Raw genomic sequence first — 15,835 nt, 5'->3', positions numbered from 1 at the left:
ATAAATTTTTCGATACCCGTTAACACATACTCAAGTCATAAGAACTGATTTTTTCTAACTAAACCCTGTCACGCAGACTGCCAAACCCAAAAGTAACTCAATCCGAAATGCTTGCTCTGAGGGGACCTTCTGCGAATCTGAAGTCGTTTCTTGCATCCATCTAATACTGCCATGTCAAGCCCATATTGATATAGAAGTACCACAACTATAGACACCATCCACTACCAATCTGAAGTCCTAGCCATACATAATTTCGAAAATTCTTAAATGCCACATACAATTCTCGAACTCATCAGAAACTTTTCGATAGTCATTCACCTTGCACTAATCTCCAATACAGAGCAAATACACACAGAATAACCCACGCTTCACCAGCACATGAATGTCCAAAGAAGAAGCCAATCGATTCTTTTTCCATGCACACTACATCCGCAACGAGCGTCAAACCTGAATCATCCCCAAGACCTCTATATACCCATATGGCATATTACATCATATTCCCAGCAAATCCCTTACCCAAAATCAACCTTGATGACACATTTCTGAAATCATAGCTAAACCACGAGCGTCCCTTAGTCTATAAACTGATATAACACATGACTCTGCAATCCGATCGTCGATAGCAGACCCCTCCACTTGGCTCAGAGCCATAGAACACATCATCAGTAATCTACAGTGTCATTCCATCATAGCTGATGTGGCTCCGCACTATTGATCAGCTGAATACTTCATAAACTTACGTAAAACTAGTCATCAAATGCTCTAATGACCCTGTCGAGTACATACTCATCCTTGTGGCAGTCAAGCCAATTTCCTCAAATTCTCCAAGATAGTAGTGTATGCATTCCATTGAATAAAAGCTTCATAAGAAACACATAACCTCAACTCTTCACGTAGGAGATAACCCACCAGCTAGACTCAAATTAACACCTTCCCATGACCCCACCATGGTCACAATCAACTAGGCAATCGATTAATACTCTCGAGTCTACACTCATCGATAAGATATAAGAATATTCTTCATCCTACAAAGGAACAACTAGAGAATCTATCAACACATCAACATCCAAGCACAAACAAAATATCGCAATGGTAATAAAGCATCCATAGCCCTTCGCAACCCATCCGCAATATCCAAATCCATTGGTGCACGTTGATACTTGGTGCTCAGCATCACAAATGATAAATAAGAAGAATCAAAGTTGCAGTTTCAAGCTAAAACAAGGTTGCGCGATAAGAAAAGAAATAAGAGAAGTTTCTTAAATGCCTTGTAGCCTCTCAAAGATAGGTATGGACGTCATCATACTGATCTGCAAGACTTGCTAGACATTTACTCATGACTCGTAGAACCTACGAAACTAGTGCTCTGGTACCAATTTGTAACGACCCAAATTCTAACTAGTCATGATTTCATCAAACCCAACCCGCTAGGTTAGCCAAACAATATAAGTTCCAACTAATCTGAGAAATCAACAATATATATATATTAGGAACAATAACCGAATTAAATACAACTACCCCAATGACTGGTAGTACAATTCATGAGCAACTATGAATTAGATTTACAAATTTGATATGAAGGATAAATACAATATATTTTTGAGGTTTACGTAAACACAACTTATATCCTAAGCTACCATGAACAAGAATCAACTTGAATCTGGAACGCGGGTACGTCTTCAATGCAAGGCTTCGTCTTTCTCAGCTACGTAACTCTAAGATCTGTACACAAGGTGTAAAAGTGTAGTATGAGTACAACCGTCCCCATGTACTCAGTAAGTATCTTGACTAACATTGGTGACGCAATGACGATATTTTAAGCTAAAGATACTCACTTAATATATACCTCTGCAAGTAATAAGCAGGAAAAAAAACAAGACAAGAGATATACCAAATAATGGTAAGATTATCAACTAGAGAGCTATGGAGCAAGTTATTAGACATGGAAAACAAGAAATTCCCTCATAACCATTTCTACGAAGGAAACAATAACCGCGAAGTACGTGCAAGGATCATAACCAAACATCACTAAGAAATACCGTTGCAACATGCAACCCGAACCCAATCTCAATTAATATTATTGCGGCGTACAACCCGATCCCAATATCAATAAACACTATTGTTGCTGGCAACCCGATCCTAATATTAATAAACACTATTGCAGTGTGCAACCCCATATCAATATCAATAATATCATATGAAACCACAACAATAACCAAACGCGGGAAAAGTTCACAACGTAACATTAAGAAAACGAACACAGTGTATTCAACTAGGTAATACAACTGAATCAGAGTAAGATGAGTAGTCCAATATCAAAGGCTAGTCTATTGTATATAATGAAAAGGATTCCACATAGCATAACACACAAACAATCTAAAAGCCACCCAATCCAGTTAAGCAAAAGAGAGTAGAACATGAAACTAGTAAAGATGTTTGTCACGTAAGAACATAGAGTAAATGAAGGCATTTAATATATGAAATCAGGTAGAAAGTAGAGTCATGTAGCAAGTAAAGGAATTTAATAAGTGAAGACATACGGTAAGTAAAAGCATATAGTAAGTGAAGACATGTAGCAAGTGAAAGCATGTAGTGAGTGAAGGCATGTAACAGGTTAAGGCATCTAGCAAGTAAAGCATGTGACATTTAGAGGCATATAACATGTATGGGTTAATAACAAGTGAAGACATGAATTCCAAGAGGACATATCGCAAAAGTAAATCAAGTAAGAGCGTAAGTGTAATAGTAACAGACAAGGTAAAGACATAGCTATAAAGGTAACAAGCCAAAGGGAAATCACAAAGGAACTGCATAAGGAACTCAACAGAAAGTATCATACAAAACAACAAACACTAATAGAAACCAAAGTAAAGCGCATGTAAGTGCTTAACGAATGAGCAATCATAACAGAAATCCAACTTTCTTTTCTTTCGCACGGTAATAACCAACAAAGCAATCTCATTTCAACTGCAAGGAAATATTCATCGTGCCAACAAATCAACCGCACTGAAATACCCATCATGCTAAACATAGCCCTAATGCCCCAATCATTATCTCTTATTACAAATAAAGAGGCTCAAGTAATATGACAATAACATGTATAGATATAGGTTCCTGATACTATGATCAAATTAAGTATGCAAATGAATCTCGAAAACAACATATTAAATCCTTTTTAAGATGTTATATATTCTAACATGATTTCTAACACAAATAATTGAGTTCATTAGTCATCTAATTAATTGAATCATAGGTTAAGGGATCATCAAGCTCAAAAAAGGCACAAAGCATATAATTCCCCCTTTCGAGCATGGAAACCCTAGCACATGCATATACGTTCATCACCTCATATATGCATCACCCTTGCATGTAGCAAACAATATCAATTAGTAGGAAACATTCCCCCAACAAAGCTACGCAAGACACTTACCTCATTTCGGAAGACAAATCAACAATCAAACACTGATTTTTCTTTAGAACAAGCCTCCAAACTAGTCGAATCTAGCCAAATATCATTCAAACAATTCAAAACAAGCTTTAGAAATTACCCACAAGTGATAAATTTTCAATACTCAACTAATTTAAAAAGTCAATAAAAAGTCAACCCTGGCCTACGTGGTCAAAATGTAAAATTCGGACCAAATCCTGATTATCCATTCACCCTTGAGCCCGGATATGTAATTTGTCTCGAAATATGACCTCAATATAAGGTCTAAATCTCAATTTTACAAAATTCCTAAATTTTACCTAAAACCCTAATTTCTACTTTGAAATTCTTTAATTTGATGTCAAAAATTCATGAAAACGTAGTTGAAATTGATTGAAAACTTGTTAAAGATGCTTACTAATGAATTTGGGAAGAAAATCCTCTTAAAAAATCACTAATATGGAGTTTGAGGTTGAGAAATTGTGTAAAATGAGTTAAGTCCCAAAATTCCCCTCTTTTACCCAGTTGCAAATGTTGCAATTGCGAACTCTTGTTCACAATTGCGACCATCGCAAAAGTGAACCATAGATCGCAAAGGCGATCAGTGTCCCAACAGTGTAGTAGTCGCAAATGTGATATTACCTTCACATTTGTGAAGTCTACCAGTTTGCAATTGCGAACACAGGCATCGCAAAAGCGAAGGAACCAGATTCCCCAGGGTCGCAAATGTGACCCATCTTTCACAAATGCAACCCATCTTTCACAAATGCAATACTCTTACTAGTTGCAAATGCGATTTGTTCTTCGCAAAAGTGTAGTCCTCATCCGCCAGCCTAACTCCGCAAGTGCGAGACTGACTTCACAAAAGTGAATCTCACATTTGTGAGCAGGTCCTCGCATTTGCGAGAACTGCAGCCCAGCTGCACCAGTTTTTGTTTCAGCAGTTCATTTCCTTCCAACACTCATTCAAAACTCACTCGAGCCTCTCGGGCTCCAATTCGAACATGCACACAAATGTAATAACATCATATATACTCGCTCACTCACTCAAATCACCAAAATAACATCAAACAACAAGAATTGATCATCAAAACTCAAGGATTTTCAAGTCAATACTAATATTTTCCAACTTTTCACACAATACGCCGAAACGGCCTTGGGTCACCCGGGACCCTAACCGAACATACGTACTATTAATAATCATCATACAAACCTACAGGAATTGTCAAAATACCGATCCGAGGTTGTTTACCAAAAATATTGACCGTGGTCAACTCTAGTTATTTTAAAGTCAAAATTCACATTTTCTTTAAAAATTCACGTTTAAACATTTCGAAAATAGACACGGACCACACATATAGACATAAATCATCAAATAGATCTATTAAAAGTCTCGGGACACAAAAAGGAAAGGTAGTACTCAAAATAACCGGTCGGGTCATTACAAGGGCTGTTCAAAATCGAGCCGTAACCGTTAACCAAACCGTAAAAATGACTTATTAGTATCGGGTTATCGGGGTAATGGTTGGTGAATGGATTAAAATTTATAATTAATGTCTTAACGATTTGGGAACGGATTCCTCAATTTTCTTATTTGATAAACCGTTAACCCGTTAAGAATTTTTATATTGACACCTTACCCATATGTCTATAAAGTACTATTTGAAACCCTAAGTCACTAATTTCTCAATTCAATACTAGCAGTAGCATCCCGCAACAGTCATCTCCATTCTCTTCTCTATCACCCAAATCCCTAATAAAAATTTCTCCCAATCTTGTAAATTAAATGTTTGTAAATATAACATAGTGATTAATGCGGTGGACTGTATTCCCGGTTTTATCTCAAAGTCACCCCTATTTTGTAGTCAACCATGGATTAGTTGCCGATATTTAATATATTTTGGTAGGTGAAATGTCGGAGTTGAATGTTTCTTACTACAAGTGATAAAGAGAAGTTGTTTTTGTTTTCAAAAGTTTTTCTTCCTGAGAATATTTAAATATTTGCTCAACTAGATAGGTTTTATTGGTTATCATGAAGTCCACGACCAAGGTTGATGACCTAGCAAAAGATCAACTACAACTTCATCATTGACACTTGGTAGCATCCTTAAGAGTGGTTTTAAGAAAATGAATGTCCAACTGAATTTGTTGAAATCCACTACAGTTAAAAGTCTTTAGTCGGACAAATTCTCTAATTCTCTACTTCTTTTTTATTGTCTATTAGATTTAGCCGATAAACCGTCCGATAATCACTAATGTGATACCAATCTGTCCGATATCATATTTGATGGCTAGTGGATTACTACATTTATAAACCGATAATCGATAAGATAAATCGTTAAGCGTAAATATCGGCCTGATAAGCACTCCTAATGCGAACCAGATAGCCTTAAAGTGAACCCATGGTAAAACTTATGATATTTTTAAACCTTCAAATTGTCAACCCTCAACAAAAAGAGCCAAATCATCCTAGGAACATCCAAATCCAAATTCGGACATATGCCTAAGTCCAAGATCACCATACAAACCTATTGGAATCATCAAAACACTAATCTGAGGTCGTTAACACAAAATTCAAACCTTGGTCAACCCCTATAACTTAAACTTTCAATAATTGAACTAAGTGTTCCAATTCACTTCAAAACCTTTCCGTAACCAAATCAACCATCCCCGCAAGTTACAAAATAAAAACTAAGCACAGTAAGTATCAAATGGAATAATGGGGTTCAAATATACAAAATTACCAGCCGAGTCATCACAATAAGTATCCTCGCTAACCCTTTTTTGAGAAATTATTTCCTAAAATGGACTTATATGATAAATACTATTTGTTTTTGCGCAACTTATATGGGGTTGACAAGCGTATATGTGGGCCCTAAGTTTATACCTTATATGGGGTGGTTTTAATGCTTTATTTGGACATAACGAGTTATTAAATATGATGGATTATAGTTTGTAGCCATAGTCATACTTGTACGCAATAATACATCCCTGTATCGTGATTTTTCTCCTACGAAACCAAGGTCGAAAAGATTGAAAACATCAATCATTCACAACCATTGATGAAGGAAGAGTTAAAGATTAGTAATCTTTTTTAGAAATCTAATTGATTCGGTCTTATACATACGTGAGAAAGGTAATCAAAGAAGAAAGAAAAAAGGGTTCTTCTTTGTTTTATCACTTAGGATCAATGTGAGATGAATGTCTCATTCACAGTTTTGAATGATAGAAATAAATGAGGAATCCTCTTTTCTACTTTAAGTCTCCCACTCTAGCTGGTTCTTTTCTTTCTGTTACTTCGAAAGTAGCTGCTTCATCTTCAACCACTTGAATTTTTGATATTCTTTTTTATCTCTCATCAAATAAATGGCATCTTCTTCTTGAAATCCTAGATATTCATGGTATGATATTGGTAAATCTCATTACTATTACTCAAACAAGCATGAAATATATGCTTGCATAGTCGTCCATAGTCCTAATCCGATATGCATATGCATAATATATTATTATATCATATTTATATGCATATATTGCTGTATATAGTACTCTGTTATGGATTGATATTGGCCGGATGGCTCATCCCGTATGGTGATTGTGATAATGACATGATGGTACATTTCATGCAGTTTGATGACTGATTTATGAGATATTGATGATCGATTATGGGCTATGATGCTCAGGCACAAGGATGAGATCCATCCCTTCCAAGTCACGTGATTACCCATGTTTCTTTAGCACATATGTGTGCGTTGATCTTTGGACACCTAGGAGGTGTCGGGAACCTGGGATGTGTCGCTGGAGATTAAGTGAGTGTTATCATGGACATTCTAGACTCAGGTAGAGGCATTCCTACATATACTATTTGATGTATTTCATACTCATACGTATATTTGGTGCCTTAATTGTATTCTTGATAAATTTACTAGAATGTATGCTTGGAAACTGATTCTTGACTGACCACCTAAGTATTGATGTTAATTGTTTCTTGGTTGATCCTCATTTATTATATATTATTATAAATTGAGCTGGTTATGGAAGTGCATATTCTTTTATCTAAACCTCGCTATTCTTCATCGTAATTAGATTTGATACTTACTGAGTACGCATTGATTTTGTACTCATACTACACTTCTACGTTTGTTTTATAGACTTGTGTTAGTCCCAGCGGCATTCAAGATGGTGCTTAGTAGCTTGGCTTTCGAGACTTCATTGTGAGCTATTGTGCTAACTCGAAGTGCATGTAGTGCCCTTCTTATCTATCCTACCATTGTTTTGTTTTAGGAAGTACTTTTACGTTGGGACTTGGTTGTAATCCATTTAGTAGCTCATGACTATGTACTGCTGGGTTTTGGGAGATGGATGTTGTATTTATGTATTTGGTTGTTCATGTTAGATTTCTATCTTATGCTTTGTCTATATTAGAATAGCCGATTAACCATTATATATATTTCTTATATTGTTTATTAATGTTGGTTTTCCTATCTCCTTAGTAAGGTGCCATCATGACTCTGGTGGGATTTTTGGTCCTGACAAAATTGGTATTAGAACTATAGGTTCATAGGTTCTACGAGTCATGCGAATGTCTAATATAATCTTGCGGATCGGTATGAAGACATCTACAATTATCTTCGAGAGGGTATGGGACATATAAGGAACTTTTCTTTCTTTCTTTATTGTGTGGCCTTGTTTCATCCTAAAGTTCGATTGTTTACTCTTCTATTCTCTTATAGATATTGAGGACCCGTTCTTCTACATATGGAGAGCAAGATCCAGCACCTCTGGTTGTAGACGCTACTCGAGATAGAGGTTATGGTAGAGGTAGGGCTGGAGCTCAGGGCAAGGCATGCATAACAACACCTCGAGCTGGAGCACTCACGGCTACTCATACTCATGATAGAGCCCCTTCTAAGGAGCCCCCTATAGCTCTAGTGGTGGACAAAGTTCCAAATAAAGTTGTTCCACTAGCTCCAACTCAGGTTCCTGAGGGTTGTATTGCCACTATAGTGCTTTAGGACACCATGGTCAAGATTTTAAGTTACTTTGAGGGTTTGTCTTAGGCAGAGATGATTCATGTGATTCCATCTACTTCTTAGGCTGGAGAGGGAGCACATACCACAGATATTCACACTATAGAATAGGCCACCACTGTGTTTTGGATGCCAGAGTTCAGCCACTCCAGCAGTTAGGGTTAGTTCAACCTATTATAGTTAGGCCACAATTTAGGCCTCCTATGTCGATGGATAAGTAAAAGAGGATGGCTCAGTTTCAGAAGTTAGATCCTCCATGTTTTGATGGTGATCCCACAACGAATGCTTGGGGCTTCAGGATAGATGCCATGGAGTCCAATGGAGTTGATTTCACTACTTTTCAGTTAAGAGAGCCAACCGATATATGGTGATAGGCTTAAAAGCAGAGTAGGCCCGTAGGGTCATTTTCTCTCACTTGGACTCAATTTTATACTCTCTTCCTGGAGAAGTTCATTCGCCCCACTAGGAGAGATGAGTTTCGTAGTTAGTTTGAGCACCTACAGTATGATGGTATAATAGTTACTCACTATGAGATGAGGTTTGCGGAGTTGTCCCGTTATGCGACTTTCCTGATTCCCACTGAGACTGAGAAGGTTAGGGTGTTCATTGAGGGGCTTAACTTTTGAATTAAGCTTAATTTTACTAAAGATATAGAGATAAGGACTACTTTTCTATCAGGCAATAGAGATAGCACGAAGAATTTAGCACATCCTTTGTCAGGGGAGAGAGGAGATAAAAGATATGAGGCCTCATTATTCAGGAGAATTCAGTGGTACCTCATTTGGAGGAAGGGGACATCTGGGTAGTGGCCATCCTGGTCATCTAGTTCCTTGGAAATTTAGTTGTCTTATGGTGCTCCAGTCAGTCATAGTTCTCACTATAACCTCTCGGGGTAGGAATCCTACAATGGACGACCTTATTATGGATCATACCGTAATTATTCTAGTCATCAAGTCCGCCATCAGCCCTAACATCCATGCCAACAGAAAGGCTGCTTTGAGTATGGAAATTTGAGGTATATGAGGATGGATTGTCCCCAATTTCAGAGTAGTGTATCTCAACAGAGTACTCAAGCTATGGTTACAGACCATGTTGCTTGACCACATGCCCAGCCAGCTAGAGGTGGAGGTTAGCCAGCTAGAGGTCGCCCTAGAGAAGGAGGCCAGGTTCGATTCTATGCATTTTCTGTCAGAACTAAGGTAGTAATGTTTGGTGCAATCATTATAGATATTCTTCTTGTTTGTCATAATATGTCATCTTTCTTTGCATCTCATTTGGATATGCGTTGTGATTCTTTGGATATCTCTATTTACATTTCTAATACTATTGAAGATTTTATCATGATAGATTAGGTTTACTAGTCTTGTGAGTTCACTATTAATAGGTATGACACAACGGTTGACCATTTGTCATTGGATATGGTAGACTTTGAGGTGATTCTTGGCATGGATTGGTTATTCCGTATCATGCTATCTTGAATTGTCGAGCCAGGACTATGACTTTAGTTATCCCAAGGTTGCCTAGATTAGAGTGTAGATGGTCACTTGATCATTCTACGAGTAGGGTGATTTCATTCCTTATGGCTAAGTGTATGGTTGAGACGGGGTTTTAAGAATATTTGGCCTTTATTCGAGATTCTAATGCGGAGGTTCCTTCCGTGGCTTCAGTACCAGTAGTGAGAGAGTTCCCGAAGGTATTTTCTATTGATCTAGCTGGTATGCCACAAGATAGGCCTATTGACTTTGGTATTGACCTAGTTCTGGGCACCCAACTTATATATATTCCACCATACCACATGGATCTAGCTAAACTAAAAGAGTTGAAGGAGCAGTTACAAGATTTTCTTGATAAGGGATTCATTAGGACGAGTGTTTCTTCTTGGGGCGTGCCAATTTTATTTTTGAAGTAGAAGATGGAACTTTGAGGATGTGTATTGATTATAAACGGTTGAACAAGGTCACCATCAATAATAAGTATTTTTCATCGTATTGATAATTTGTTTGATCAACTTCAAGGTGCTAGGGTTTTCTCTAAGATAACTTGAGGTTGGAATATAATCAGGTGAATATTAGGGCTTCAGACATCCCTAAGATGACTTTTAGTACTCATTATGGTCATTATGAGTTTTTGGTGATTGCATTTGGGTGGACTAATGCTACATAAACATTCATAAATTTGATGAAATGGGTTTTCAAGGCTTATTTGGACTCTTTTGTGATAGTGCTTATTTATGACATCTTGATTTACACTCACAGTAGAGAGGAGGAGGAGCAGCATTTGAATATTGTGCTTCAGACCCTGAAGGAAAAGAAGCTTTATGCTGAGTTTTCTAAGTGTGATTTTCGGTTGGACGCAATTGTACTCTCGGGTCACATGATTTTTGGTGATGGTATTAAGGTTGATCCCAAATATATTGAAGTGGTTTAGAATTGGCCAAAACCTACTATAGCTACATACTTTAGGAGTTTCTTGGGATTGGCAGTCTACTATCATCATTTTATTGAGAGGTTTTTATCCCGCTGGAATTTTGGTTTTTATGATCAACAAAATTGTCTTAGACCTTGGGTCTACTGGTGGTTCCTAAAAATGTCATAGTCGTATGAAGAATGGGATTCCCTTTTAGCGGATATGCATTGCTGTGTATACTGTGCTGGGAGCCACGAGATGATGTCAAGAAATATTAGCATAGTCTTATGGGTCGACTTTGGTCCAAGACTACTTATGGAAGTAAATTCTACTTAGGAGATCGAAGAAAATCTTTTACATTCATTATTTGCTAGGATTACGAGATTTGGTGATCACTCTTCCACTCCTAGATCTCTACTATATATATGGTACGAGTTCATTTTTGCAAGGTTGCGCGCCTTCATACATATATGAGAAATCCTTCTTTTGAGCAGCAACTTGGTGAGAATCACGAACAAGAAAATTATAGATCCCAGTTTTCAGAGATTCAAGTTTAGTTCATTTTATCTTGATCTTGTAGTAGGCATTTTGAGTTATAATCTTAATTGTACTGTAAGTTATTGGTAAGAGTTCTTGAGTGACAATATTCTGTTCTAGAGTAAAAAATTAGTTTGGAGCGTGTAGCTACAATCATTTTGATTGTATGCTAATGAGATAGTCTCTTAGGTTATAAAAGAGTTCTGTAACCTGAAACAACTCGTTATTTTGTAGTCAAGTTTGTGAGAAAATTCAGAGTTGTATCTTGATTCTTACTTCCTTGAGCAAGGATGTTTTCCATGTAAAATTCATATCTTCTTTATTTTCTACAATTGTTAGTTACGAGAACTGTAAGAACCTTTTAAAGAATCAGGTTCTGAGGAAAACCAAAATTCTGGGTAGAAATTTTAATTAGTCGATAAACTATTCACCCCCCTCTAGTGTATAAGTGGTGCATAATTCTAATAGTTGGTATCAGAGCAGGCTTTCAGTAATAAAGCTTACACCTTTGAGAAAATTATGAGATGAGTGCACCACCTGAGATGAAGAAAGGTTCGGTCAACCACGTGTACACCTTTGTTCAATAGAAAGTACTACAGTTGGTGGAAGGCTATGATGGAGAAATTATTTACTATTGAAGATTATGAACTATGGAATATCATTCTAGATGGACCAAACATTTCCATAAAGCTTGATTCCAAAGGAAGGGAAGTTCCCAAGGAAAGAAGTGAGTTTAATGATATCGATCGGAATCTCATGGAGAAAAATTCCAGAGCCAAAAAGGACACCCTGCAAATTGTACATAAAGGCACATCACAAATGAAGCAATCCAGGATTGATATGCTATTGAGAAACTATGAACTGTTCATCATGAAATATTCGAAACCAATCCAGGATATGGTCACCAGGTTCACAGTCATCACAAACGAGTTGAGATCACTTGGGAAGTCCTTCATATCAGGAATTGGTAAGAAACATCCTGAGAATACTTCCTATCAGAAAGCAAAGTTACTGCAATCCAAGGAGAAAAAGAATTAAGTACAACCACCATGGATGAGTTGGTTGGAAATCTGAGAACTTATGAGATGAGGAAATGAAGTTGAAGAAATATGACACCAAGAGGGATAAAGGGCTGGCCCTCAAGATAACTGAAGATGCTTATTCAGATAATGAAAAAGAAATTGACATGAGTCTGCTAGCCAGACAATTCAAGAAGTTTTTGAGAAACACAAAAGGAACCGAAAAAAAGAAAAATCCTAATAAATCAAAAGACTTAGATAGGATCAGCTTCAATGGCTGGTATAAATGTGGGAAATTTGATCACATAATCAAGGATTATACACAATGGAAAATTGAGTGGGAGTGTTAATCATCTCAAGAAACAAAGGAAGGACCTCAGGAAGGACTGAGGTCCAGGAACTGGCTATATAAGAGGCCATGAGGCAAGATTTCTTGGCTGCATATGAGGACAACAGTGATGAAAGTCAAGATGAAGATGTAGAGACGGATGAGCCATTCTATTAGTTCGCCCTGACTGAAGGAGACAATCAGCAAATCTAGCAAGTTGGAGATCCAATAAATTGTCTGCCACCATTCATTGGACAATACTTTGGCTGGTGGAAGGATAAAATGGAAAGATTTTTGCAAGCTATGGACTTTGATCTATGGATGATTATGACTCAGGGTCCTTTTTTGCCAACAAAGAATGTTGATAAAGGAGAAAAAGTTGTCAAAGCTAAAAAGGAGTTCAATGCTGATGAAAAGATAATGCTTGAGAAATATTCCAGAGCTAAGTTGATTCTGTACAATGTTCTCGGTCTTGAGGAGATAGATGGGATCTCTGCATGCAACATGGCTAATGAAATCTTGAAAAGGTTGCCTGGAATGCATGAAGAAGCTCGATCTTATATGGCTCTAATGGTCTTAATAAATGCCGACTCTGGAAAGGTAAACAATGAGGATATTGTATCTATGATGGTCATGAGTGACTCTGAATTTAAAGCAGGAAACGAGGAGGTAGATTTCTCTGACCTTAAAGATAATCATCACTTTCTTCCTAAGAAAAATTTGTCTGCCATGGTGCTCTAATTAATTAATTAGATTGAAAATTTGAGTGCTAAAAAAGAAGAATTATTCAATGATTTTTCAACTACTAAGTTTGAATGACATAATCTTGATTCATCAAGTCTGAACTTGAAAAAGAAAAATATGATTTCAAGAAACAAGTCTCTATTTTAAAACCTGAAATTGAAGCACCCGAATTTGAAAATGGGAAGTTAAAGGAAGCACAATACAAAGGGAAATGAGAGATTAGTGAGATTCAAGAGTCTCTTGAAAGGGAGTTAAAACATACCAAGAAAACCTTGTATAGCCAAGTTGAACAAAATAAAACAATTCAAGAGGACATGAACAAGGTTAAATATGAACTAACTAGAACCTCCAAATTGAACGGGTCTTTAGAGGCAGAAACAAAATAGACACATGTCTCAGTGTGGTCGATGATGATCCTTTGTTGTGGCATAGACGACTAGGTCATGCGAGCCTTAGACAACTAAATAAACTAGACTCAAAAGACCTAATCGTAGGATTGCCAAAAATCAATTTTAAAAATGACAAAGTGTGTAATGCATGTGTTAGTGGCAATGCATTTTAGGTCGTCCTTTAAATCTAAAACAGTAGTCGGTGCCTCTAGACCTTTAGAATTGTTCCATATGGACCTGCATGGTTAAGTCATTTATAGAGGTGGCAAAAGATACAATCTGGTAATAGTAGATGATTACTCCAGGTATACCTGGACTCTGTTCCTTTCTAGTTAAGATGAAAACTTTCGCGTTTTCAACAATTTTCTAAGAACCATCCAAAAGACACTAGGTCTTCAACTTGTCAGCATCAAATATGAAAATGGTTAAGAATTTGAAAATGCTAAGTTTGCTTAATTTTGTAGCATTCATGGCATAGATCATAACTTCTCAGCCCCAAAAACTTCACAACAAAATAAAGTAATAGAAAAAAAGAATGGGGTCCTAGAAGACATGGGGAGAACCATATTGATCTCCAATGGTCTTCCAAAAAGCTCTTGGGAAGAAGCTGTTAACTCTTCTTATTACCAACTAAATAGATGCATGGTTAGATCCCTTATTAGAGAAAACTCTCTATGACTTACTTAAAGGAAGAAAACCCAATGTATCACATCTTAGAGCCTTTGGTTGTAAATGTTATGTTCATAGTAATAGAAAGAAAGCTCTAGGAAAATTTGATGCTAGAAGATGTGAGTATTATTAGGTTATTCTCCACGTAGTAAGGCATATAATGTTTTTAATAAAGCAACATTGTGTCACGACCCCAATTTCTCTCCGTGTGATTTTGTGACGGCACCTAATATCTAAGATTAGTTAAGCCTAATAATTATTAAATAATTAGAAGAATTCAACAATCAAATGAAAAATACGAGATAAAAATCTTATACAAATTACAATTCCAAAAACTGGTAGTACAAGTCATATGCTCTACTGAGTTTGCTAGAAAATTCCTAAATACAACTGTTCGGATGGAATTAAACAGTATAATAAAAATATCATACGGTGACTCCGAGGCCTGCGAACGCAATGGCAGGTTTACCTTGAGTCTCTACAGCTCAACCAGCCATCTAATAATCAACAACAACCGAAGCACCTGGATCTGCACAAAAATGTGCTGAACTATAGTATGAGTACACCACAGCGGTACCCAGTAAGTATCAAGACTAACCTCGGTGGAGTAGTGATGAGGGACAGTCAAGACACCTACTAGATTAAACAACCTAAACAAGTGTGTAGATGAACGAATAGAGAAATAATATTAATATAAAGCTAAGCAGGATAAGGAATACAAGACAATACTTGCAATGATACATTAGTAACAACAATATTCAACGGGAAGCAGTCAGGTAATAATGTTGTAGAGTAACTAATCACAATCTAAGTCCGGGGAAATCAAATAAATGGAAAACCAACAATAACTCAATGAGAACAACCGCTTTCACACCAAATCTTTTCAAGCATTTCCACGAGGTACCAAACCTCATAATCACAGCTCACGAGCCCCAATTCATTAACTCTAACCACTTGGCATCTTGTGCCCACATTACAACTCATAAACGCATGGATGACTCACGTTCCAATAGAACAGTCCTCACACAGAAGGCAAGAAGATAAGAGTACGTATAATGGTTAATGTCGTCAGGATTCACCTTTTAAAATCGATAAGGGTGATTTAACTGCGTGTATGCTTATGCAAGTGTTCTACCATAATTGCAGTCAACAAATAAGAGTAGAGTCAATGAATTGAACATAAACAATGATCACTACGAAATGTATGGTGTAACAGAAGCAACAATGAAGTTTGAAGCAGCGACCAACACAATAAGATTAGGTATATAAAGCTGAGCAAATTGTGCAAA

General features: G+C 36.9%; 1 protein-coding gene across 1 annotated transcript; it reads left to right on the top strand.

Annotated features, from left to right (window-relative positions):
• The first annotated feature begins 12,012 nt into the window (after positions 1–12,012).
• Positions 12,013–12,435, top strand: LOC107773062 (uncharacterized). The gene has a single exon (XM_016592511.1). It carries the CDS (start codon positions 12,013–12,015, stop codon positions 12,433–12,435), a length of 423 nt encoding a protein of 140 aa, XP_016447997.1.
• The last annotated feature ends 3,400 nt before the right edge of the window (positions 12,436–15,835 follow it).

The sequence above is a fragment of the Nicotiana tabacum genome, chromosome 12 (genome assembly GCF_000715075.1).
Source record: "Nicotiana tabacum cultivar K326 chromosome 12, ASM71507v2, whole genome shotgun sequence".
In the NCBI taxonomy this organism is placed as follows: domain Eukaryota; kingdom Viridiplantae; phylum Streptophyta; class Magnoliopsida; order Solanales; family Solanaceae; genus Nicotiana; species Nicotiana tabacum.
This window is presented reverse-complemented; position numbering and strand designations above follow the sequence as displayed.